Source organism: Somniosus microcephalus, chromosome 7 (assembly GCF_052327205.1).
Source record: "Somniosus microcephalus isolate GS21.2 chromosome 7, FLI_Smic_1.0, whole genome shotgun sequence".
Taxonomy (NCBI): domain Eukaryota; kingdom Metazoa; phylum Chordata; class Chondrichthyes; order Squaliformes; family Somniosidae; genus Somniosus; species Somniosus microcephalus.
Window position 1 is genome coordinate 239,187,926 of NC_140993.1, and position 25,259 is coordinate 239,213,184.

Consider the following 25,259-nt stretch of genomic DNA (forward strand, 5'->3'; position numbering starts at 1 on the left):
GTGAGAGTGGAGCAGCAGGAGCCCGAGACCGGAGGGAGCACACCTGGGGGGAGCACAGTGAGAGAGCGGAGCAGCAGGAGCCCGAGACCGGAGGAAGCGCACCTGGGGGGAGCACAGTGAGAGAGCGGAGCAGCAGGAGCCCGAGACCGGAGGAAGCGCACCTGGGGGGAGCACAGTGAGAGAGTGGAGCAGCAGGAGCCCGAGACCAGAGGGAGCACACCTGGAGGGAACACAGTGAGACCGGAGGGAGCGCACCTGGGGGGAGCACAGTGAGAGCGGAGCAGCAGGAGCCCGAGACCGGAGGGAGCGCACCTGGGGCGAGCAGAACAGTTAAAAGGAGCGGCAGCAACTCAACAGAGCAGTTTTGGAAAAAGTGATGTCAGTAAAAAAGTGACATCGGCACAAGGGAAGGAGCTGATTAATGAGTAACTGGTGAGTGTATTTTTTTTGAAGTTTATAAGTTTATTTCTGCTAAGTTAGTTAATAGCCTATTAAATAGAGGGAAACAGCTGATTGGTGAGTCGCTGGGGATGGTTTTTTGTTTAGTTTTAAGTTTTTTCTGCTGGGTTAGTTCTTAGTCTATTAAATAGAGAAGCATGGCAGGGCAGCTCAGTCCCGTGGAGTGCACATCCTGTGCCATGTGGGAAGTGTCGCCAGCTACAGCAACTCGAGCGGCGGCTGGAGTCACTGCGGTGCATCCGCGAAGCTGAGAGTTACGTGGATAGCACGTTTTTAAAGGTGGTCACCCCACAGCTTAAGAGTATGCAGGCAGAGAGGGAATGGGTGACTAACCACCAGTCAAAAGAGGACCAGGCAGGTAGTGCAGGAGTCCCCAGAGTGCATCGCGCTCTCCAACCAGTATTCTGTTCCGAGTACTGGTGTGGGCGATGGTCCCACTGGGGAGTGCAGCCAGTCAAGACTACGGCACCACGGGTGGTTCAGCTGCACAGGGAGGGGGAGGGGGCAGGAGGGAAAAAGAGTGGAAGAGCAATAGTGGTAGGGGATTCGATAGTTAGGGGAACAGACAGGCGTTTCTGCAGCCATAGACGTGACTCCAGGATAGTATGTTGCCTCCCTGGTGCCGAGGTCAAGGATGTCACTGAGCGGCTGCAGGACACTGAGGGGGAGGGGGGGGTGAACAGCCAGAGGTCGTTGTCCATATCGGTACCAACGACATGGGCAGAAAGAGGGATGAGGTCCTGCAGGCAGAGTTTAGGGAGCTAGGAGAGAGATCAAAAAGCAGGACCTCAAAAAGGTAGTAATCTCCGGATTACTCCCGGTGCCACGTGCTAGTGAGTACAGGAATAGGAGGATCGAACAGATGAATGCGTGGCTGGAGAGATGGTGCAGGAGTGAGGGATTTAGATTCCGGAGGCGTTGGAAACGTTTCTAGGGAAGGTGGGACCTGTACAAGCCGGACAGGTTACACCTCAACAGAGCCGGGACCAATATTCTCGCGGGGAGGTTTGTTAGTGCTGTTGGGGAGGGTTTAAACTAGCTTGGCAGGGGGATGGGCACCAGCATATAGGAGTAGAAAAGAGGAATAAGATGCATAAAAGAGTGAGTGTGTTGGATAGTACGAGAGTAGATATTACTAGAGGCGGTAGTAGTACCATATTAGATAGAAGCAGACTAAGAAAGATTACGAAAAATTCAAAAATGGGTTTAGAATGCATGTACATAAACGCACAAAGCGTGGTGAAATAAGGTTGGCAAGCTACAAGCACAATTAGCTGTGTGGCAATATGATGTTGTGGCAATAACGGAAACGTGGCTTAAAAACTGAGGACTGAACACTTAATATTCAAGGGTTCAGAAAAGATAGGGAAGGAAAAAAGGGTGGTGGGGTGGCAGTGCTGATTAAGGAAGACATTGTAGTGTTGGAAAGGGAGGATGTTCTTGAGGGGACAAGGACAGAATCCATTTGGTTAGAGTTGAGTAGCAAAAAGGGTTTGATCACACTATTGGGGGTATTCTATAGGCCTCCAAATAGTGAGAGGGAGGGAGAGGAGCAAATCTGCAGGGAAATCGCAGAGATATGCAAGAGCTATAGAGTGGTGATATTGGGGACTTTAATTACCCAAATAGCGATTGGGATAATGCTAGGGTAAAGGGAAAGGAGGGGGGAGGAATTTCTGAAATGTGTTCAGGAGAATTTCCTTGACCAATATGTTCTTGGCCCAACTAGGAAGGAGGCATTGCTGGATCTAGTGCTGGGGAATGAGGTGGGCCAGGTTGACCAACTTCTAAACTGGAATAGAGCCAACTTCAATGGGATGCAAAAGGATTTAGCCAGGGTAAAATGGAACCAAAGACTGACAGGAAAAACTGTAATGGAACAATGGGTGATCTTTGAGGAGATGTTACAAGTACAGGCTAGGTACATTTCAACAAGAGGGAAGGGTAAGGGAACCAAAGCAAGGGCTCCTTGGATGACGAGGGAGGTAGAGATGATGATGAAACAAAAAAAGGGGTCTGATGCATATCAGGTGAATTCTTCAAGGGAGAACCAGACCAAATACAGTAAGTTGAGAGGGGATGTGAAGATGAAAGTAAGATTGGCAAAGAGAGAATATGAGAGTAGAATGGCAGTTAACATAAAAGGGAACCCAAAAAGCATGTAAACAGTAAGCTAGTATTAAGAGGCGGGGTGGGACCTATTAGAGACAAAGGAGGTGATATATGCTTAGAGGCACAGGGCATGGCTAGAATACTCGATGAGTACTTTGTATCGGTGTTTACTAGTGGAAAAGGTGTGGAAGCAATGGAAGGGGTGAAAATTGATACAGGATGTACTAGAAAGGCTGGATATGCTTAGAGTGCACAAGTCGCCTGGTCCAGGTGGCTTGCATCCCACGTTGCTAAAGGAATTGGGGGAGGAGATAGCGGAAGGGCTTGCCATAATTTTTCAATCTTCCCTAGATGCAGGGGAGGTGCCAGAGGATTGGAAAATGGCAAATGTGACACCATTGTTCAAGAAAGGGTGTAAGGACAATCCTAGTAACTGCAGGCCGGTCAGTTTAACATCTGTGGTGGGTAAAGTTTTAGAAACAATAATCAAGGAAAAAATTAACAGGCACTTGGAGAGGTTTAAGCTAATTAAGGAGAGCCAACACGGGTTTGTAAAAGGAAGATCGTGTTTGACTAATCTAATTGAATTTTTATGAAGTAAGAGAGACAATTGATGAAGGGAATGCAATGGATGTTGTCTACACGGATTTTCGGAAGGCGCTTGACAAAGTACCACATAGAAGGCTGGTTAACAAAATTGAGGCTCATGGAATAGGTGGGTCAGTGGCAGCTTCGATAAGGAATTGGCTTAAGGACAGAAAACAGCGAGTTGTGGTAAATGGCTGCTTTTCAGACTGGAGGATGGTAGACAGTGGTGTTCCCAAGGGTCAGTGCTGGGGCCACTGCAAATGACCTGAATATTGGAATACAGAGTAGAATTTCTAAATTTGCCGATGACACCAAACTTGAGGGTGTGGCGAACAGTGAGGGGGTGTCACAAACAGTGAGGATGATACCAATCGACTGCAACAGGACATAGAAAGGCTAGCAGAATGGGCAGACAAGTGACAGATGGAATTTAATACAGAGAAGTGTGAGGTGATGCATTTTGGCAGAAGGAACAGGGAGAGGCAATATACACTTAATGGCACAGTTTTAAAGAGTGTGCAGGGACAGAGGGACCTGGGAGTTAATGTGCATAGGTCCCTGAAGGTGGCAGGACATACCGAGAGAGTGGTTAACAAAGCATATGGGATCTTGGGCTTCATAAATAGCGGTATTGAGTACAAAAGTAGAGAAGTTATGCTGAATCTTTATAAAGCGCTGGTTAGGCCACAACTGGAGTATTGCGTCCGGTTCTTGTCACCACACTTTAGGAAGGATGTGAAGGCCCTTGAGAGGGTGTAGAGGAGATTTACCAGAATGATTCCGGGGATGGGGGATCTTAGCTACAAGGACAGATTGGAGAAGTGGGATTTGTTTTCATTAGAGCAAAGGAGGTTGACGGGAGATTTGATAGAGGTGTACAAGATTATGACGGGTTTGGATAGGGGAAAGGCTGTTCCCACTAGTTGATGGTACAAGGACTAGGGGACACAGATTTACTGTTTTGGGCAAGAAATACAGGGGGGACATGAGGAAAAACTTTTTTACACAGCGAGTGGCGAGGACCTGGAATTCACTGCCGACGGAAGTGGTGGAAGCGGAGACACTCAATGTTTTCAAGGGGAGACTGGATAGACACTTGAGGGAAATAAACTTGAAGGGCTACGGCAATAGAGCAGGGTTATGGGATTGGCTGGATTGCTCCACAGAGAGCTGGCACAGACTCGATGGGCCGAATGGCCTTTCTGTGCCGTTATGACTATGACAGAAGGAAGCCATTCAGTCCATCATGTCTACGCTGGCAATCCAGAACACCACCACTTGATCCCCATGTACCTTCCTCGGTTTCAAACATTTATCCAATTTTCCCTTAAAAGATGCAATGGTCTCTGTCTCTCACTCACTGTAGCAAAGCATTCCATGCTCCAACAACCCATTGGGTAAAAACATTTCCTTTAATCTCTCTCCTCACTCAGTGATAATTTTAAATTAATGACCCCCCTCATCACTGACTCTCGAACTAGAGAAAATAGTCTTGGCTAGTCACCCGTCATTATTTTAAAAGTCTTCATCAAATTTCCTCAGCCTTCTCTGCTCCTGTGGAAATAGTTCAAGTATCTCAGGTTCTATAGTTTCTTATCCCTGGTATTATCCCGGTGAACTGACACTATACGCTCTCTTGCGGCTTTAATGTTGCATTATAACGGGACATCCAAAACAATGAAGTAACTGTGGTCGAACCAATGTTTCGTACAAATTTATTACGTCTTCATTTTTGTACTCCATGACTCTATTTATAAAACCCAACAAAATGCTGTTCATCTCTTTTTATAGCTTTATCTATCTGCATTCACATTTTCAGGGACTTGCATATTTAAACTTCTAGGTCTCCCTGTTCATTCACAACCTTTGGTATTAGTGTATGCTCTCATTTCTTGTTTTTTCTCCCAAATAGTATCACCTCACACTTATCCACACTAAACTGCAGCTGTTACCCATCTTTCCATTTTGCTAATCTGTCATCCTCAAGTTTTTTTTTTTTTTTTAAAAACAGGCCTTCTCACTCTTTGCCAAATCCCAACTGCAGTAAGCAAATTTTGAGATTGCACTCCATGGTTCATCAGCCTTGCAGGCTCTCAATTCAGTGCACAAATTATGCACGGGTGTTGTTTGCAACATGGAAGGTAGCAATTATCCACACGGTCTTGACAAGTACTAATCTTTAAAAGATACTTGTTGCAGTGCCCCAACAGTGCAGACAAGAGTGCTCATCTCTCAGATCACCAAATTCAGAAGTGAAATACTCTTGCCATGGAGACTGTGAGCTACATAGAGTTCCTTTTGTTCAAGTCTAGTTCCACATGTCTGAGATTCTTAAAATAGTAACGATTAGCCAATCGGCTACACTGTGCTACACAGCACCAGTTAAAAACAATGAGCTGTGATATTTGGAGGGTTTATTTACTGTTACTGGATCTTGGCATACTGATAATGGTCGTCTTTGACTTGTCCAAGTCTGACCTGTGCATTTGCCCACGAGAAGATTATATACCCTGAAATTAGACAGGGTTTCTGAGCCCTGGGGTTCTTTGGTCTCAACAGCAACACCTATACTATCCTTAAACTCATTCTGTGCTAATTTGGTTGTTTCTTCCAATGAACAAATTAAGCAGTTTGCACACGATGGAAATGCAACTGCCATATTATACCAGCCAGTGACCAGGAAGATCCAATGACAGTTACATTTAGAGAATGTAGTGCAGAAGGAGGTCATTGAAAGAGCTATCCAATTAGTCCCACTCTGCCTATATCTCTGCAATTTTTTCCTTTTCAAGTATATATCCGATTCCTTTTTGAAAGTTACTATTGAGGCTGCTTCCATCACCCTTTCAGGCAATGCATTAGAGATCATAACTCACTGCATTAAAAAAAATTCCCCTCATCTCCCCTTTGGTCTTTTGCCAATTATCTTAAATCTGTGTCCTCTGGTTACATAAAAACATGAGAAATAGGAGCAGGAGTAGGCCATTTGGCCCTTCGAGCCTGCTCTGCCATTCAATAAGATCATGGCTGATCTTCGACCTCATCGCCACTTTCCACCATCACCGTATCCCTCAATTCCCTTAATATTCAAAAATCTTTCGATCTCTGTCTTGAATATACTCAATGACTGAGCCTCCACAGCCCTCTGGGGTAGAGAATTCCAAAGATTCACCACCCTCTGAAGAAGTTTCTCCTCATCTCAGTCCTAAATGGCCAACCCCTTATTCTGAGACTGTGACCCCTGGTTCTAGACTCCCCAGCCAGGGAAACATCCTCCCTGCATCTACCCTGTCAAGCCCTGTAGAATTTTGTATGTTTCAATGAGATCACCTCTTATTCTTCTAAATTCAAGAATATAGGCCTCGTCTACTCAATCTCTCCTCATAGGACAATCCCCCCATCCCAGGAGTCAGTCTGGTGAACCTTCGTTGCACTCCCTCTATGGCAAGTATATCCTTCCTTAGGTAAGGAGACCAAAACTGTACACAATACTCCAGGAGTGGTCTCACCAGGGCCCTATATAATTGCAGCAAGGTGTCTTTACTCTTCTATTCAAATCCTCTTGTAATAAAGGCCAACATACTATTTGCATTCTTAATTGCTTGCTGTACCTGCATGTTAACTTTCAGTAATTCGTATACAGGAAACTCTCTCTTAACTGGCACAATTCAGGAGTAGGTTCAGGTAAGTTTTACTATATATTAGTGGCCGTGTAACCGGGGTTCCTGGATCTGTGGCCGTGTAACCGGGGTTCCTGCACCCGTGGCCGTGCAACAGGGACTCCTGGATCTGTGGCCGTGTAACCGGGGCTCCTGCACAAGTGTCGTGTAACCGGGGTTCCTACACCTGTGGCCGTGCAACAGGGACTCCTGGATCTGTGGCCGTGTAACCGGGGCTCCTGCACCCGTGGCAGTGTACGGGGCTCTCGTACCTTGGTAAGTATACCTCTCTGTAATCCAGACTTTTTGATCAACCGGCACCACGCTGGTCCTGTTGGTGCCGGATAAAAAAAAGTTTCCTGTACAAGGACATCCAGGTCCCTCTGAACACCAACATTTCCCAATCTCTCACCATTTAAAAAATACTCTGCTTTTCTATTTTTTCCTACCAAAGTGGATAACCTCACATTTCTCCACATTATATTCTATTTGCCATGTTCTTGCCCACTCACTTACCCTGTCTATATCCCCTTGAAGTCTCCTTGTATCCCCCTCATAACTTAGATTCCCACCCAGCTTTTCTTAAATAGTGGGGTTACATTTGCTACTTTCCAATCTGCAGGAACCGTTCTGAAATCTATGGAATTTTGGAAAATGACAACCAATGCATCCACTATCTCTATAGCCACCTTTCAAAACCCTAGGATGTAGACCATCAGGTCCAGGGGATTTATCAGCTTTCAGTCCCATTAACTTCTCCAGTACTTTTTTTTTTTTTTACCAATACAAATTTCTCAGTTCCTCATTCTCGCTAAACCCTTGGTTCTCCACTATTTCCAGGAACATTTTTGTGTCTTTTTCCGTGAAGACAGACACAAAGGTGACGATTTTGCCAATGGGGGCGTGCTGGATGCGGGACTGCTGCTTGTCGGGTCGTTGTCCTGCCTCCATCGACTTGTGGCCAACCCAGGCTATTTTCCCTTGATTGACCTTGTTCAGCCCACCCAGCGGGCTTAGCAGGCCAATTCAGGAGAAGCCGGTTACAGCGCATGCCGTTTCATCTGTCAAAAATCTTTAACAGCTGAATTGTCATCGTTTGACAGCTCTGTGAAGCTGTCAAACACTGACATTCTATGTTGTTTGATGAGTCCTTGTATTCAAGACTCATCAAACCTCTTTCTTTAGCAGAATTTAGATGGTCGTTGCATCGGAGAATGCAGCAGCCATCTGTCATCTCTGCCGGTGAGATGCGAGAGTCTCCGCATCCCCAACTGTTGAAGCCTGCAGAAAGAAACAAAGGTAAGTAAACATTTTCTATCACTTTTCCCTCACCTCACATACTTACCTCTCCACACTTGCACCCATCGCTTACCTTCACAGCGCTCTTTTGCACCCCTCCGACCCCCGCAGACCCACTGCTTGCCTCGGTGACCCTGGCGGGGTTTCCAGATGTCGGGAAGCCCGCACTGCCTTTGTTGGAAAAATGAGGATAATCTTAACTGCCTGTTAACTAGCAGTTAAGTGGCTGTAATCCCCTTTCCGCCTCCAGGAGACAGGACCCGGCGCAGGATGTCTTCCCGCCTCCTGGGAGTATGGCACGGAGGCGGGTTGGCCACCCGCTATTAATTCATCGCGCACTCAGATAGTGTGCTTTTAGCTTGGACTTATTACCGACCTACCTGCCAGTGGAAACAGTTTCTCCATATTTACTCTATTAAAACCCCATATAATTTTGAACACCTCTATTAAATCTCCCCTAAACCATCTCTGCTCAACAGTCCCAGCTTCTCTAGTCTCTCCACATAACTGAAGTCCCTCACCCCTGGTATCATTATGGTAAATTTCCTCTGTACCCTCTCCAAGGTTGGTACAAGTTTTGAAGATGCTACTAGCACAATGGACAATCAGAGATAAGTATATGTTCCAAAACTAACAAGCATACTGAGGCATCCACTCAACAAGAGATTTTTGTATAGAGAGGGAGGGAGGGGTGGGGAATGATGTCTAAAGATAAGGGGAAAGCCATTTAGGACAGAGATGAGGAGGAATTTCTTCACCCAGAGAGTGGCGAACCTGTGGAATTCTCTACCACAAAATGCAGTTGAGGCCAATTCATTAAATATATTCAAGAAGGAGTTAGATATATTTCTTAAGGCTAATGGGATCAAGGGATATGGGGAGAAAGCAGGGACAGGGTACTGAGTTTGGATGATCAGCCATGATCTCATTAAATGGCGGAACAGGCTTGAGGGGCCGAATGGCCTACTCCTATCCTCTAGGTTTCTATGTGCAGTCTCTCCCAGTCCCCTGAATTTACATTATTCTTTGCACTTTAGATGCTCTTTCCTTCAGTTTTGTTATTTCTCACCTCCATTGTGTCAGGATTCACAAAATCCCCCAGCCCCGAAGATACTGGAGATATTAATCCACATCGTGGACGGAGACTGTGCGTGAGTTTAAATTGTCTCTGGGTTGGACAATGTTTTAAAACGTGCCCAGAACCGCAAAAGGCTGCGTTGAGATGGGCAGCACGTGGACAACACCGGAATCAAGGAACTTCGTGGAAAAATTCGCACAGTTTAAGACAGCACATTTTATTAAAAAAATGTACTCTTGAGTTTTGAACTGTGTAAATTGCAAAGGGATTTTAAAATGGCCATCAGAAAAGTATGGCCAAGGATAAAAGGCTTAGAAGCAGCTCGTGGATGTCTGTGAAAAGTGGGAGGATCAAGCAGTGGCAGTCAGATTCTGTCAATCAAAAAAAGGGAGTGTCCCTTCCCTACAGAGGCAATGTTTGTTCAGGATGTTGACATAAGGGTTATCCACTTGAGACTGCAGTTTCGGTGACCGCAGGACAAAGGAGCTTCTGTTGACATAGTAATCCAACTCCATTCAAAGCCCAGCACACAATTGAGACACACCTAAACTACGGAAGAGATTTTTTTTTAGACTAAGAAAAGGAATGAATGGGTTTGAATCACCTATTACTCAGACAATAGGGCAGTTGGCCTTTCTCTTGTGTATTCGAACTTTTCGGCGCAAATTTGCACACAGACCCTTTCAGCGCCAAACCAGCAGGAGCTCACAGGATATAAAGATAGCTTCTCAGAAGCATCGCTCTCTTTTTTTCCTTGGACTGCAGGTGAGCTCCTCTCTCTCTTTGGACCACAGGTGAGCAGGTTTCTGACTCCTCAGCAAGGCAATCTAGTAAGGAGTTAGAGGGGTGGTAATTTAAGGGAAATTGCTAAGATTGCAAGACTTACATTGTAGCCATTTATCCCTCGTTTTTGCCGTCTGCCTTCCCGTTAAGCAATTTTACATTGATCGTGTGGTGTTGTTTCTTTATTGCTTTGATCGTGGTGTAGTTTTCTTTAGTTAATAAAGTTTGATTTTCTCGCATCCAGACCATTTTGTCCGTTTTAATATATTAATTATAAGTTCCTCCAGTCAGAACGGGAAGGGTGGGTTTAGCGATTCGAAACCGCTGTTTGGTATTGGTCTCAGTCTGTGAAACAAAAAGGCTGCTTGACCAGGTAAATTACCGTAAACCAGGTAAAAGATGTCCCCCTACAATTGTCACTGTTTATTTGGTAATTAGAGCTCATTCTCCTGAAGGGTATATACTGGCCCTGTAGTAAGCTAAATTCTTTTTTGAACATCTCCCACTGTAGTTTTACCCAATAATAGTTTTGACCAGTTTGCTGCCATCAGTCTCTGTCTCATCCTGTTAAAGTTAGCCTTACCAAAAGCTAGAATCTCAGTAACTGTGTTAAGTTCCGCCTTTTCAACTTAATATTGAATTTGATCATATTATGATCAGTTAGTTGAGTCATAGAGTCAGAGTTATACAGCTCAGAAAGCCCTTCGGCCCATCGCGTCCGCGCCGGCCATCAAGCCCTGTCTAATCTAATCCCATTTTCCAGCATTTGGTCCGTAGCCTTGTATGCCATGGCATTTTAAGTGCTCATCCAAATGCTTCTTGAATGTTGTGAGGGTTCCTGCCTCTACCACCCTTTCAGGCAGTGAGTTCCAGATTCCAACCACCCTCTGGGTGAAAAAGTTTTTCCTCAAATCCCCTTTAAACCTCCTGCCCCTTACCTTGAATCTATGCCTCCTCGTTATTGATCCCTCTACTAAGGGGAAACGTTCCTTTCTATCCACCCTATCTATGCCCCTCATAATTTTGTATACCTCAATCAGATCCCCCCCTCAGCCTTCTCTGCTCCAAGGAAAACAACCCCAGCCTGTCTAGTCTTTCTTCACAGCTGAAGCGCTCCAGCCCAGGTAACATCCTGGTAAATCTCCTCTGCACCCTCTCCAAAGCAATCACATCCTTCCTATAGTGTGGCGACCAGAACTGCACACAGTACTCCAGCTGTGGTCTTACCAGCGTTTTGTACAGCTCCATCATAACCTCCCTGCTCTTATATTCTATGCCTCGGCTAATGAAGGCAAGTATCCCATATGCCTTTTTAACCACCTTATCCACCTGTTCTGCTGCCTTCAGGGATCTATGTACATGCACACCAAGGTCCCTCTGATCCTCTGTCTTTCCTAGGGTCTTACCATTCATCATGTATTCCCTTGCCTTGTTAGTCCGTCCAAAATGCATCACCTCACACTTTTCAGGGTTAAATTCCATTTGCCACTGTTCCGCCCAACCCATCTATATCGTCCTGTAGCCTGAGGCTTCCCGCCTCGCTATTTACCACCCCACCAATTTTCGTGTCATCTGCGAACTTACTGGTCATACCTTTTACATTCACATCCAAATAATTAATGTAGACCACAAACAGCAAGGGACCCAGCACCGATCCCTGCAGTACCCCACTGGACACAGGCTTCCAGCCACAAAAACAACCTTCCACCATCACCTTCTGCCACCAAGCCAGTTTTGGATCCAATGTGCCAAGGCACCCTGGATCCCATGGGCTCTTACCTTCCTGACCAGTCTCCTATGCGGGACTTTATCAAAAGCCTTACTGAAATCCATGTAAACCACATCCACTGCACGACCCTCATCCACACACCTAGTCACCCCCTCAAAAAATTCAATCAAATTGGTCAGACATGATCTTCCCTTGACAAAGCCATGCTGGCTATCCCTAATTAATCCCGGCCTCTCCAAGTGGAGACCAATTCTGTCCCTCAGAATGTTTTCCAATAATTTCCCTACCACTGATGTTAGGCTCACTGGCCTGTAATTCCCTGGTTTATCCCTACTACCCTTCTTGAATAATGGTACAACATTAGCTGTTCTCCAGTCCTCTGGCACATCCCCTGTGGCCAGAGAGGTTCTGAAAATGTGTGTCAGAGCCCCTGCAATCTCCTCCTTTGCCTCACATAGTAGCCTGGGATACATTGATAATCTAACAGTAAGAGAACATATATCGAAGTCTGGCTCATTACTCATTACTAAATCTAGTATGGCCTGATCTTGTTGGTTCTAACATATTACTCCAGAAAACCATCATGAATGCATTCAAGTGAGCATTTGTTTTGGAAAGAATGATTATTCCTATAAATTCTAATTTAACAACTACTCGTTATAGGTATTCACTTGGCTCCATTGGTAGCACTTTCATCTCAGAGTTAGAAGGTTGTGGGCTTAAGCCCCATTCCAGAAATTACATAGAATTTACACCACAGAAACAGGCCATTCTGCCCAACTGGTCCATGCTCCTCTCACCCTGCTTAATTTAACCCCATCAGCATATCCTTCTATTCCTTCTCCCTCATGTACTTATCTAGCTTCCCCTTAATGCATCTATGCTATTTGCCTCAACTACTCAATTTGGTAGGAAGTTCCACATTCTAGCCACTCGCTAGGTAAAGAAGCTTCTCCTAAATTCCTTATTGGATTTATTACTGACTATCTTGTATTTATGACCCCTAGTTTTGGACTCCCCAAGTGGAAACATCATCTCTATGTCGACTGTATCAAACCCCTTCATAATTTTGAAGACCTCTATTAGGTCACCCCTCAGCCTTCTCTTTTCTAGAGAAAAGAGCCCCAGCCTATTCAATCTTTGCTGAAAGTTCTGGTATCATACTTGTAAATTTATTTTTTTGCACCTTCTCCAGTACCTCTATATCCTTCTTGTAATATGGATACTGGAACTGTGCACAGTACTCAAGTACTTAAATTGAGTTAAATTAAATGGAGTACATAATCCAGGCCGACACTGCAATACAGCACTGAGCATGCCAGAGGTATTGCCCCTTGGATGTGCCATTAAGCCAAGGCCCCACCTGCCTGTTCTACCAATTTTTGGGGCATTAAAGATCCCATGGCAGCATTTGAAGAGGCCAACATTCTTCCCTCAACCAACATTATACACAGATTAGCTGGTCATTCATCTCATTGCTGTTCATGGAATCTTGCTGCGTGCAAAATAGCTACCACGCCTGCCTATAAAACATTTCAAAATGAAGCACCTTGATATGTTCCCGAGATGTGATAAGATAACAACATGTAAATGCAAGCCCTTTTTATCCCTTCCTTTTAATACTAAATTTAGATTAAGGTTGCAGCTACAGAGAAGGGGACAATTACTTAGTTATTTTAGATAGAATTAAAACATGTAAATTCTTATAGCAAAAGCAAATAAATTTGACTTTAGTTTGTGAAAAATAATCTCATAATAGTTGGGATAAAATCTACAAATGAGACTGGGATAAATAAATGCAAATGGGATTAAAAAGTTGGCTGCCAATTAAGAGTTGTAATTGGCTTTTCAGACATATTTTTCAAGCATGGTGCTCTGGTAGATTGTGTATAGCTTGGTCAGCGTCAGTTTTAACATTAATGGCCCAGAAATTAGGTTCGGGGGCTTGCCGCGCGTGCAAGCCCCCGATGTGCACTTACCCGGCGCGCCGACAGTTGAAGCCTGGGCCTGCTTTGAATTCCTGTCACTGGCCCGGTTCAGCTGTCGGCGCGCTGTGCTTGCCTGATCCAGCGGCATAGTTAGTTCGATGTGCCGGCTGGGATCAGGTGAGCACTGGGCAGCCAATCAGGGAAGGGAAAACTTCATTCATGAGTTTGATAGCAAGAACTGTCAAACTCATGAAAACTACGGGCGTCCAAAACACTACTTAAACTTGAAATAAAATTTTAAAAAACATCCCACTAATTAAATGAACTATAAATAACTTTAAAAGACTATTTTAAACAATTAAAATCAAATTTTTGAAAAAAATTTTAAGAAATCGGGTCTAAAAATAAACTTACCTTACTGTAAAGTCCTTAAAAACAATAAAGCTGTGGAAAAAATGTTATAATTTTAAATAATAGACCACTTACCTTAAAGAATCAAGTCCTTACGTCTCCTTTTTACATTTCTAAAAAGTTGAGGCCCTTACACACGGGCAAACCTGTCAAAAAGAAGGAAGTTCAACGCGTGCACGCAGCGTTGGACCTCTGAACCCCTTGGAGGAAATGCTGGTTTCCCGCGCATGCGCTGTGCATGCTGAAATCCGGCACTTCCAACGGGCCCACGCGCGAGTACCCCGTCCGTACTCGCGCGTTGGGACCGGAATTACTGGGCCAATATCTTGGTCAATACACACATTCATACTGGAGTTTGCAAGCTGCCTATGTTCTCAATGAGTGCCACAATTAGAGCTATACATGCTACAATGCAGTTCAGAATAATATTGCCACTGCATGCAACTATTATAGATTACTTTTGCAAGAACCTCCATCTTTCCCATCCTTAGTATTATTAAACTATGTGTAATAAAATATGCTTACCTCAAGCGTATGCTCACGAATATGGTTGTCAATAACATCGTTAAGAGTGGTCTTTTCTTCCAGAAGGTCAAAGGGGTAGCTTTCTTCTAGTTCAACAAATCCTTTCATCTTTCAGGTGATCCACAAAGCCAACACTTCTAAACCAAACACCAAGTGAAGGTCCTCAAAGAGCCTTCAGTATCGGGGTTCTTAAAATATGCAACAAACTGCAAGAAAACAGAGTCTCGTATTACTAAAGATTTTATACTTTCTCCAAAAAAAGGTGACTGCTTCTAAACAAATTTCTAGAAAACCTAGAAAGATTAGAAGTCCTGCACATAGTGTCACTTATTTCCTGTAACATTTGCCCCATTACAGGTTAATTCCTCTATATTGTTATAAAACAGCATATTCACCACGAGCAATGTCATAACAATCCACTAGTAGTAAATTTTCCTATCGGTCTCCCTATTATTGGTCAAGCTAAGGTGATCTCATCTTTCTTTTCATTTCCGCCACCCCTACTAATTCTGCCCATTACCATTGTTCTGTTTACTGCAAACTACAAACTCAGGCCAACTTTCCTTTTGTTGAGGTGGGGAGAAAAACTGGGTGGTGCACTGGATGAGCAAACTGTCTTTTTAAACTTTGCAATCAAAGTTCAAATCTAACTCCGAACAATGGGATAAAAGTTTCTTGACTTCAAATGGTCCTGAAAAGGTCAAAAAATGTGAGTTTGGGCAGTCTCAGCTCAGTTCCTCGTGGTCATGATACCACAGCCTCCAACTCAGCACAAAATGGAAAACTCTTTCAAACAGACCATGAGGAGGGCTGATGTGGGAAAACAGAAAAATTTAAACTAATGCAATTTTGAGTTGAGGACATAGCACTTTCAGCAGACTAAAGAGAACTTATTCTACATCTGTCCATATGATACCCGACATTGAGTTTCATTCTCCAGCATCAACATCCTTCACCTTGACAAACACAAAAATTTGCTAAAGTGAATTTTTATTACACCTAAAAATACAATTATGAATTTTTAAAATAACTGCTCACCTTCCACTGCCAAAAGCACAGTCTATGCTTTTATCATCTGAAGACATGACTTGTCTATTATCCTTCTAACTGGCGTGTCCACCTCAACCCTTCACAAGCTTTAATTTGCCAAATGCCACAGTTCTGTTCACTTCCAAGTTTAACGGCTCCTCTCGTCCCAGTATATTGACTTCAAAATTCTTATCCTGGTTATCAAATTGCTCCATGGCCTTGTCCTACCCCAACATTATAATCTGTGTGCTGGACCTCCCCATACACACCTTTTAACACCTCTCAAACCAGACATTCTTTCTGCGCTGGGTATTCGCTCAGACACCATGGGCTAGATTTTCAGGGAGCCGTCAGGCAGGGTTTCAGGCGTGGCTGGGGGAACCCAAATTTGGGGGTCCCGACACCATCTCGCCCAAAACCCTGCCCCACGTAAGTTTCAGGGGCGGCGGGTACCCGCCCTGCACTGGGACCCACCGAAACCAGGCGGGAAGGGATTAGTGCCAATTAACTGCCTGTTAACAGGTAGTTAACAGGCAGTTTTTAGCCTAATCCCTATTTTGAGGGGTTTCGTGTGGGTTTCCCGACGGCTCCAAACCACGCCAGGTTAGAGCAGGCGGGCTGTCGGGTTGAAGGAGTTGGAGGGGTCGCGATGTCGGCGCTCAGGTGAGTGATGGGTGCATGAGTGCAAAGGTAAGTGTGTTTGGTGTGTCTAAAAAGTGTGTAAAGAACTTTTACCTACCTGTACTTACCTTAACAGCCTTTCTTCCTGTAGCCGTCGGGAGCCCATCACTCAGCCGGAACTTAAAGCTGAACGGTTGCAATCTGTCAAAAGTGACAGCCTTCAGCTTTGAGTGCCGGTGTGAGTTCTGAGTCTGTGCAGAATGACTCATGTCAGAACTCAGACTGTCAGTGTTTCACAGCTTCAAACAGCTGAGACACACTGATATTTCATCTGTCAAGGACTCTTGACAGATGAAATTTCAGTCTGTGACGTCACCGGTTGCCAGGTGGCCCTTAATTGGCCTGCTGAGCCCGCTGGGTGGGCTCAACAAGGTGAATCAAGGGAAAATCGTGCGGATTGGCCGGTCGTCGAAGTAGGCGGGTCAAAAACCCGAAAGGGGAAGTCCCGCCTTCTTCCCGACAGGTTCGGCAAAATCTACCCCCATGCTTCTGCTCTTGAACTAGTTCCTTCCACCATATCACCTTGCACCCCAGTTTCAAACCCCCCCCCCCCACTCCAACAGTGCCTTGGGTTCCCACATCTAGCCTATCACTTTCCTCAAAACCACTGCTCTCTACATCCTTTTCTCCTATTGTAAAGTGCTCTTGAGACATTTCCCTGCACAAGGTGCAAGTCTTAATAATTGGGGATGTAATTTTTTGTTAAAATACAACACAAGTTTGGAGTGAGTTTTCCAGTGTGTTGCTAAATGTGTTATGGTAGCATTATTTACTTTAATGGAACTAGATAGAATGCAAATTGACACAATTAAAAAAAATATGTATGCACACATTTGAAATTTATAACCTGGATATTCATGTTTTTTGAGCTCCAACAGCCGGCATGCCTTTGGCACATCAAGCAAGGTAAAAAGTCTGTCCAGCCCTCAGGCCAAGAATGGCTGAGAAGTACAAATTTCTAAAACTCAACATATAGTAACTCAGTAATTCTATCTGTAGATCAACAGATGTGAATGGCAATTTAGGGTACAATTCTACTGTGACTAAAATTCAAGATTTGACTTGAGTCACAAAAATAGTTTCCCCCAAAATATTATCCAGCCACACAATACAACCCATCCACAGGTTGGCCGATACCGAACAACTTACAACAGTGAAAGAGAAGTCCACTCTTGGCTGAACAGAAAAAAATTGATTTATCAACAAAAAAATATATAAAATCACACCAGAACAAGTTGTGAATTATTTTAAACAGCCTGAATCATATACTATAATTGATGAATTGCAATTCACTAATTTATTCAACAGAATATTAATTTCTATTTTGACAAGCGTGTTGTGTGGAATGCATTACAGTATAAGGCACTATTAAGTAAGACTGAACACTTTGCTAGCTGAGAATCTAATCATATGACAAGTGTTTATTATAGATAGCCATTTTTGATCATCCATTTTGGTAGTTCATTTATAGATCCACAATAATTCTCAACATTAACCACTTCGAATTTAGTATGCAAGTGAATTCTTTAAACTACTTCTTCGGATCAAATATGGTAAAAGCAAATAAAGAAAAACATCCGTTTCTACATATCCCAACCAACAGATTATCCTTACATGGACAAGTCGGGAGATGGAACACCACCACTATCAGCTGGGGTCCCAAGGTGGCTCGGCGTTGAAGTCGAACTGTTCTCTGTAGAGTGTTACTCCCAGACCTTCTGGATAATTGTTATACACCCGAACAGAAATTCTGCCCTGTAAAAAGTGATCAAAAAAGAATAATGTTAACATACATGTAAACACCTAAAATCCTTCCATAGTTCAAAATCAGTATCCAAACTGCGAGGCCGCAAGCTCTTGTCATTTCCATAATGTAAAACAAAAAGGGAAATCAGGGTGAGTGGGTGCACCATGAGAACAGTAGTTATACCTCCTACAATTTCTTCTCTTTTTCTCCCGGATTTTTTTTGGGTTGGTTGGTCGGATTGAGTCAGTCAAACAAGCATCTCCCATTTTACCAGGCAGATAAAAGTCTATTATGTTAAACTTTATGTACCAATTTTCACTTAATCAGCTTTGGAGTAAGAAAGAAGTTTCAGCTATTTTCCTGGTGGTTTACCCGTTGTCATTCATTTCCTTTAGCTTAAATAAAATGCAAGAGACGAACACCTACACTGCAAATTACAAAATGTTGAAACTAGCAAGTTTGATGGGCATTTCGCATTCCAAACTTTATTAGACTGCTTGACAGTATTGGAGGTAGGAGACAGTACATAAGAACATAAGAAATAGGAGCAGGAGTAGGCCATTTAACCCCTCGAGCCTGTTCCGCCATTCAATAAGATTATGGCTGATCTGATCTTGGCCTCAAGTCCACTTTCCCACCCGCTCCCCATAACCCCCCCCTGTAGTGCAAATATCTGTCTATCTCCGCCTTGAATATATTCAATGACTCCGCCTCCACAGCTCTCTGGGGTAGAGAATTCCAAAGATTCACAACCCTCAGAAGAAATTCCTCCTCATCTCCATCTTAAATGGGCGGCCCCTTATTCTGAAACTATGCTCCCTAGTTCTAGATTCCCTCAAGGGAAAACATCCTCCCTGCATCTACCCTGTCAAGCCCCCTCAGAATCTTGTTTCAATAAGATCACCTCTCATTTTTCTAAACCCCAATGAGTATAGGCCCAACCTGCTCAACCTTTCCTCATAAGACAACCCCCTAATCTGAGGAATTAACCTCATGAACCTTCTCTGAACTGCCTCCAATGCAAGTATATCTCACCTTAAATGAGACCAAAACTGTACGCAGTACTCTCGGTGTGGTCTCACCAACGCCCTGTATATAGTTGTAGCAAGACTTCCCTACTTTTATCCTCCATCCCCCTTGCAATAAAGGCCAACATTCCATTTGCCTTCCTAATTACTTGCTGTACCTGCATGCTAACTTTTTGTGTTTCATGTACGAGGACCCCCAGATCCTTCTGTACCACAGCATTTTGTAGTCTCTCCATTTAAATAATAATTTGCTTTTTTATTCTTCCTACCAAAGTGGATAACTTCACATTTTCCCACATTATAATCCATCTGCCAAATTTTTGCCCACTCACTTAACCTATTTATATCCCTTTGCAGACTGTGTCCTCCTCACAACTTGCTTTCCCACCTATCTTTGTATCATCAGCAAATTTGGCTACAGTACACAGTCCCTTCATCCCAGTCATTAATATAGATTGTAAATAGTTGAGGCCCCAGCACGGATCCCTGTGGCACCCCACTAGTTACAGTTTGCCAACCTGAAAATGACCCACTTATCCCGACACTGCTTTCTGTTAGTTAGCCAATCCTCTATCCATGCTAATATATTACCCCCAACCCCGTGAGCTCTTATCTTGTGCAGTAACCTTTTATGTGGCACCTTACCAAATGTCTTCTGGAAATCCAAATACACTACTGGTTCCCCTTGATCCACACTGCTCGTTACATGCTCAAAGAACTCTAGTAAATTTGTCAAACACTATTTCCCTTTCATAAAACCAAGTTGACTCTGCTTGATTGTATTATGACTTTCTAAATGTCCTGCTATTACTTCCTTAATCATGGATTCCAGCATTTTCCCCAATGACAGACGTTAGGCTAACTGGCCTATAGTTTCCTGTTTTCTGCCTCCCTCCTTTCTTTAATAGGGGCGTTACATTTTCGTTTTTTCAATCCGCTGGGGCCTCTCCAGAATCCAGGGAATTTTGGTATATTACAACCAACTCATCCACTTCTTTTAAGACCCTAGGATACAGGCCATCAGGTCATGGGGACTTGTCAGCCTTTAGTCCCATTAGCTTGCCTAGTTAAGTTCCTCCCTTCTTATAGCCCCTTAATTATCAATTATTATTGGGATGCTTTTAGTGTCTTCTACCGTGAAGACCGACATAAAACATTTGTTCAAAGTCTCTGCCATTTCCCTGTTTTCCATTATTAATTCCCCAGTCTTATCCTCCAAGGGGCCAACATTTACTTCAGCTACTCTCTTCCTTTTTATATACCTGTAGAAGCTCTTGCTGTCTTTTAAAATATTTTTTGCTAAGTTTATTTTCATAATCTATCTTCTCCCTCTTTTTTTTTTTTAGTCATCCTTTGCGGGTTTCTAAAAATGTCCCAATCCTCTGGTCTACCACTAATCTTCACAACATTGTATGCCTTTTCTTTCAATTTGATACCATCCTTAACTTCCTAAGTTAACCACTGATGGTTCATCCTTCTCGTGGAGTCTTTCTTTCTCACTGGAATAAACCTTTGCTGAGAGTTATGAAATATCACAACAACTTGTATTTATATAGCACCTTTAATGTAGTAAAAGGTCCCAAGGCGCTGCACAGGTGTATTTTAAGACAAAAAATTTGACACGAGGATAAATTAGAGCAGATAACCAAAAGCTTGGTCAAAGAGGTAGGTTTTAAGGAGCGTCTTAAAGGAGGAAAGAGGCAGAGAGGTTTAGGTAGGGAATTCCAGAGCTTAGGGCCTAGGCAACAGAAGGCATGACCACCAAAGGTTGAGCGATTATAATCCTTAAATGTCTACCACTGCTTATCTACCGTCTTACCCTTTAATCTATTTTCCCAGTTCACTTTAGCCAACTCGGTCTTCATACCCTTGTAATTGCCTTTATTTAAGTTTAGGACACTAGTTTCAGCCCCAAGTTTCTCACCCTCAAACTGAATTTGAAATTCAATCATGCTATGATCACTCTTCCCTAGAGGATCCTTTACTATGAGATCATTAATTAATCCTGTCTCATTACCAGACCTAAAATAGCCTACTCCCTGGTTGGTTCCACAACATAATGTTCGAATAAACCATCCCGAATACATTCTATGAACTTGTCCTCAAAGCTACCCTTGCCGATTTGATTTGTCCAATCTATAAGATAATTAAAATCGCCCGTGATTATTGCAGTACCTTTCTTCCAAGCCCCTATTATTTCTTCGATTTATACACTGTCCTTGATTTATACTCTGTCCTACAGTGTAGCTACTGTTAGGGGGCCTATAAACTACTCCCACCAGTGACTTCTTTCCCTTACTATTTCTTATCTCCACCCAAACCGATTCTACATCTTAATCTTTTGAGCCAATATAATTTCTCACTACTGTACTGATCGCATCCTTTATTAATAGAGCTACTCCACCTCCTTTTCCTTTCTGCCTATTCTTCCAAAATGTCAAATACCCCTGCATATTCAGTTCCCAGCCTTGGTCACCTTACAACCACGTCTCTGTAATGGCTATCAGATCATACCCATTTATTTCTATTTGTGCCATCAACTCATCTATCTCGTTACGAATGCTGCGTGCACAGATAAAGAGCCTTTAATTTAGTCTTTTTACCATTTTTCCCTACTTGCTGAAGCACGCTTATGTTCATACGCTGTCTCCTCCTGTCACACTCTGGTTATTACCCCTATCGCTACCCTGCACGATTGCCTTCTCCTTTCTCTGACTTTCTAAAATCCCCATCACCTGGACCCTCCCCACCGCCCCCACTACTCTTATCTGATTGGCAGGATATGACTGCTGGTGTTCCCCATGGATCTGTATAGGAGCCTGAACTGTTGTTCATATATATTACATGAAACTTTGTTATCCGGAGGCTAAATGTCCGGCAAGCTTGAGCCACCGGCAAAAATCAGGAGCCGTTTTGTTAGTTTTTTTTCCAAACAGTCAGGCTCTGCAAAGTCTCTCTGAAGCTGTTGCTAAGCTACAGAGACGCTTCCAAGGTACGGCCGAATGTTTAGAAGCTGTTGCTAAGCAACAGGATGTAACTGGTAAAATAGATAAGGGAGAACCAGTGGATGTGGTGTATTTGGACTTTCAGAAGGCTTTCGATAAGGTCCCGCATAAGAGGTTAGTGTGCAAAATTAAGGCACATGGGATTGGGGGCAAGGTATTGACTTGGATAGAGAACTGGTTGGCGGACAGAAAGCAAAGAGTTGGCATAAACGGGTCGTTTTCCGAGTGGCAGGCAGTGACTAGTGGGGTACCGCAAGGATCGGTCCTAGGACCCCAGCTGTTCACAATATATATTAATGATCTGGACGAGGGAATTGGATGCAATATCTCCAAATTTGCAGATGACACAAAGCTGGGTGGGAGGGTATGCTGTGAGGAGGATGTCATGAAACTCCAGTACGATTTGGACAGGTTGGGTGATTGCATTTGCCATGTTTCTGCCCACTATAATGTGGATAAATGTAAGGTTATCCACTTTGGTGGCAAAAACAGGAAGGCAGATTATTATTTGAATGGCAATAGATTGGGAGAAGGGGAAGTACAGAGAGACCTGGGTGTTCTTGTGCACCAGTCGCTGAAGGTAAGCATGCAGGTGCAGCAGGCGGTTAAGGCGGCAAATGGTATGTTGGCCTTCGTAGCGAGAGGGTTCGAGTACAAGAACAAGGATGTCTTGCTGCAGTTGTACAGGGCCTTGGTGAGACCTCACCCTGAGTATTGTGTGCAGTTTTGGTCACCTTACCTAAGGACGTTCTTGCCATGGAGGGAGTGCAGCAAAGATTCACCAGGCTGATACCTGGGATGGCAGGAGTGACATACGAGGAGAGATTGTGTCAATTGGGCTTATACTCACTGGAGTTTAGAAGATTGAGAGGGGATCTCATCGAAACCTATAAAATTCTGTCAGGCCTGGACAGACTAGATGCAGGAAGGATGTTTCTGATGGCCGGGGAGTCCAGAACCAGTGGTCATAGTCTAAGGATAAGGGGTAAGCCATTTAGGACTGAAATGAGGAGGAATTTCTTCACCCAGAGAGTGGTGAACCTGTGGAATTCTCTGCCACAGAGGGCGGTGGAGGCCAGTTCATTAAATATATTCAAGAAAGAGTTGGATATATTTCTTGAGGCGAAAGGGATCAAGGGATATGGGGAGAAGGCAGGGACAGGGTACTGAATTTGGATGATCAGCCATGATCTCATTGAATGGCGGAGCAGGCTCGAAGGGCCGAATGGCCTACTCCTGCTTCTATCTTCTATGTTTCTATGTTTCCCAGATCTCCATATGCTTCAACATTAACGCTGGTTTGTCCGGCAGTTTTGAGGGAACGGCAACAGCTCGGTCCCGTCGGTGCCGGATAGCACAAAGTTTCCTGTAATTACTTGTATGAAGCAATAGAGTTATATATCCAACGTTGCAGATGACACCAAGTTAGAAGGCACTGTAAGTAGTGTAGATGGGAGCAGAAAGTTACAAAGGTACATAGATCAACTAAGTGAGTGGGCGAAACTATGGCAGATGAAGTTCAATGTGGGAAAATGTGAGATCATCCATTTTGGATCTGAGAAAGACAAATTGGACTATTTTCTTTGTGGTGAGAAACTAGAAGCTGCAGAGGAGCAAAGGGCTTTAGGTGTCCATGTACACAAATCTCTAAAACCTGGTGCACAGGTACAAAAAGATTAATGGAATGTTGGCCGTTATCTCAAGGGGGTTGGAATTCAAAAGTCAGGAAGTGCTGCTTCAATTGTACACAGCCTTGGTCAGACCCCGTCTGGAGCACTCCCTTCAAATTTTGGGCACCAAACCTCAGGAAAGATAAATTAGTCTTGGAAAAGGCACAGGGCAGATTCACCAGAATTATACCAGGGCTTAAATTACAAGGATAGATTCCATCAACTTGGTTTGCATTCTGTTGAATTTAGAAGGTTGAGGGGTGATCTTAGAGGTCTTTAAAATGATAAAGGGATTCAATAGGGTAGAGAGAGAGAAATGATTTCCTCTGGTGGGGAATTCCAGAACAAGAGAGCACCATCTTAAAATTAGAGCTAGGATATTTAGAAGGAAACAATTTCTCACACATAGGAGTGTGTAAATCTGGAACTCTCTCTCTCTCCCCTCCCCCCCCCCCCCCAAAAAAGTTGTGTATGCTGGGCCAATTGCCCAAAATCAATAGATTTTTGATGGGCAAGGGTATCAAGGGATATGGAGTAAAGGTGGTCGATGGAGTTAAGGTACAGATCAGCCATGATCTAATAGAATGGTACAACAGGCTCGTGGGTCTGAATGGCCTACTCCTGTTCCTATGTAATTAAGTGAAGCTTAAACATTATAAATTATCCAGCAACCAGATTTCTGTATTGTTGTATTCATTATGTTGCATTGTGGCATTTTACAGGGCAGGGTCTCTTTGTATTAAATACATAATATTAAATCCATGTGGAAAAAAAATTGCCATTAATCCTCTGAAAATGGATTATTAGACACTATGTGGTGATGATAGTGGTTTAATGCACTGCCCGTTCATCTGTGTGCCGTTAAATGAAAGTCTCCTGTCTCCTTTGTGTAAAGGTCTTGCACAAAATGAATTTAGGTAGTCTCAACCCAATTCTCAATATGCATAGCAACCAGTACAACCTATAATTTGGTAATAGTGGCGGAACCACCAGAGGATTACGAACAATTGTATATAATTCCTTTTACAGCAATGCAGTACAGCTGGGGGCTGCACCTTTAATGTATCTGTTAACTGTACTAGGGCTTCTTTCCTGTACGCCGCATGATGACGTCATGCCGTCCGTCACGTGATCTCTCAATGGCGGGAAGAACGTGATGACGTCATAGCTCGGAACCTGGTAGCAGTGGAGCTCGGAACATGCTAGCAGTTTCCAGAGAGGCTTTCAAGCAGACCAGACCTATTTGCATTGTATCCTACAGTTTCCTGTACAGCTTCGTTTGTTCATTAAATTTTATTGTTTTTGATTTTCTGAGTCGATCTCAATTCTTCGGCTAGGAACCCCAGTTCCTACAATATATTGAAAATCTCACTCAAGAAGGATCACTGAAACAGCAAGCATGGGGAGTAGAAAATTTCACACTGGTGTAAATGTTGGGTACAGAAAACTTTACATCAACCAAATGCTTTCTTTAACTTGCCTGAGAATAATCATTAATACAGGAAACTTTGTGCTATCCGGCACCGAC

At 43.7% G+C, this 25,259-nt stretch overlaps 1 protein-coding gene across 1 annotated transcript in view; it reads right to left on the minus strand.

Annotated features, from left to right (window-relative positions):
- LOC147115170 (antizyme inhibitor 1-like) overlaps nucleotides 1–25,259 on the minus strand; it is a 73,273-nt gene that overhangs the window by 20,121 nt on the left and 27,893 nt on the right. Inside the window, exons 2-3 of the mRNA XM_085993488.1 lie at nucleotides 17,896–18,036; nucleotides 14,572–14,777 (exon numbers count right to left, since the gene is read on the minus strand). Coding sequence (XP_085849614.1) covers nucleotides 14,572–14,679 — 108 coding nt within the window. The 5' untranslated portion in view covers nucleotides 14,680–14,777; nucleotides 17,896–18,036. The remainder of the gene's footprint in view (nucleotides 1–14,571; nucleotides 14,778–17,895; nucleotides 18,037–25,259) is intronic.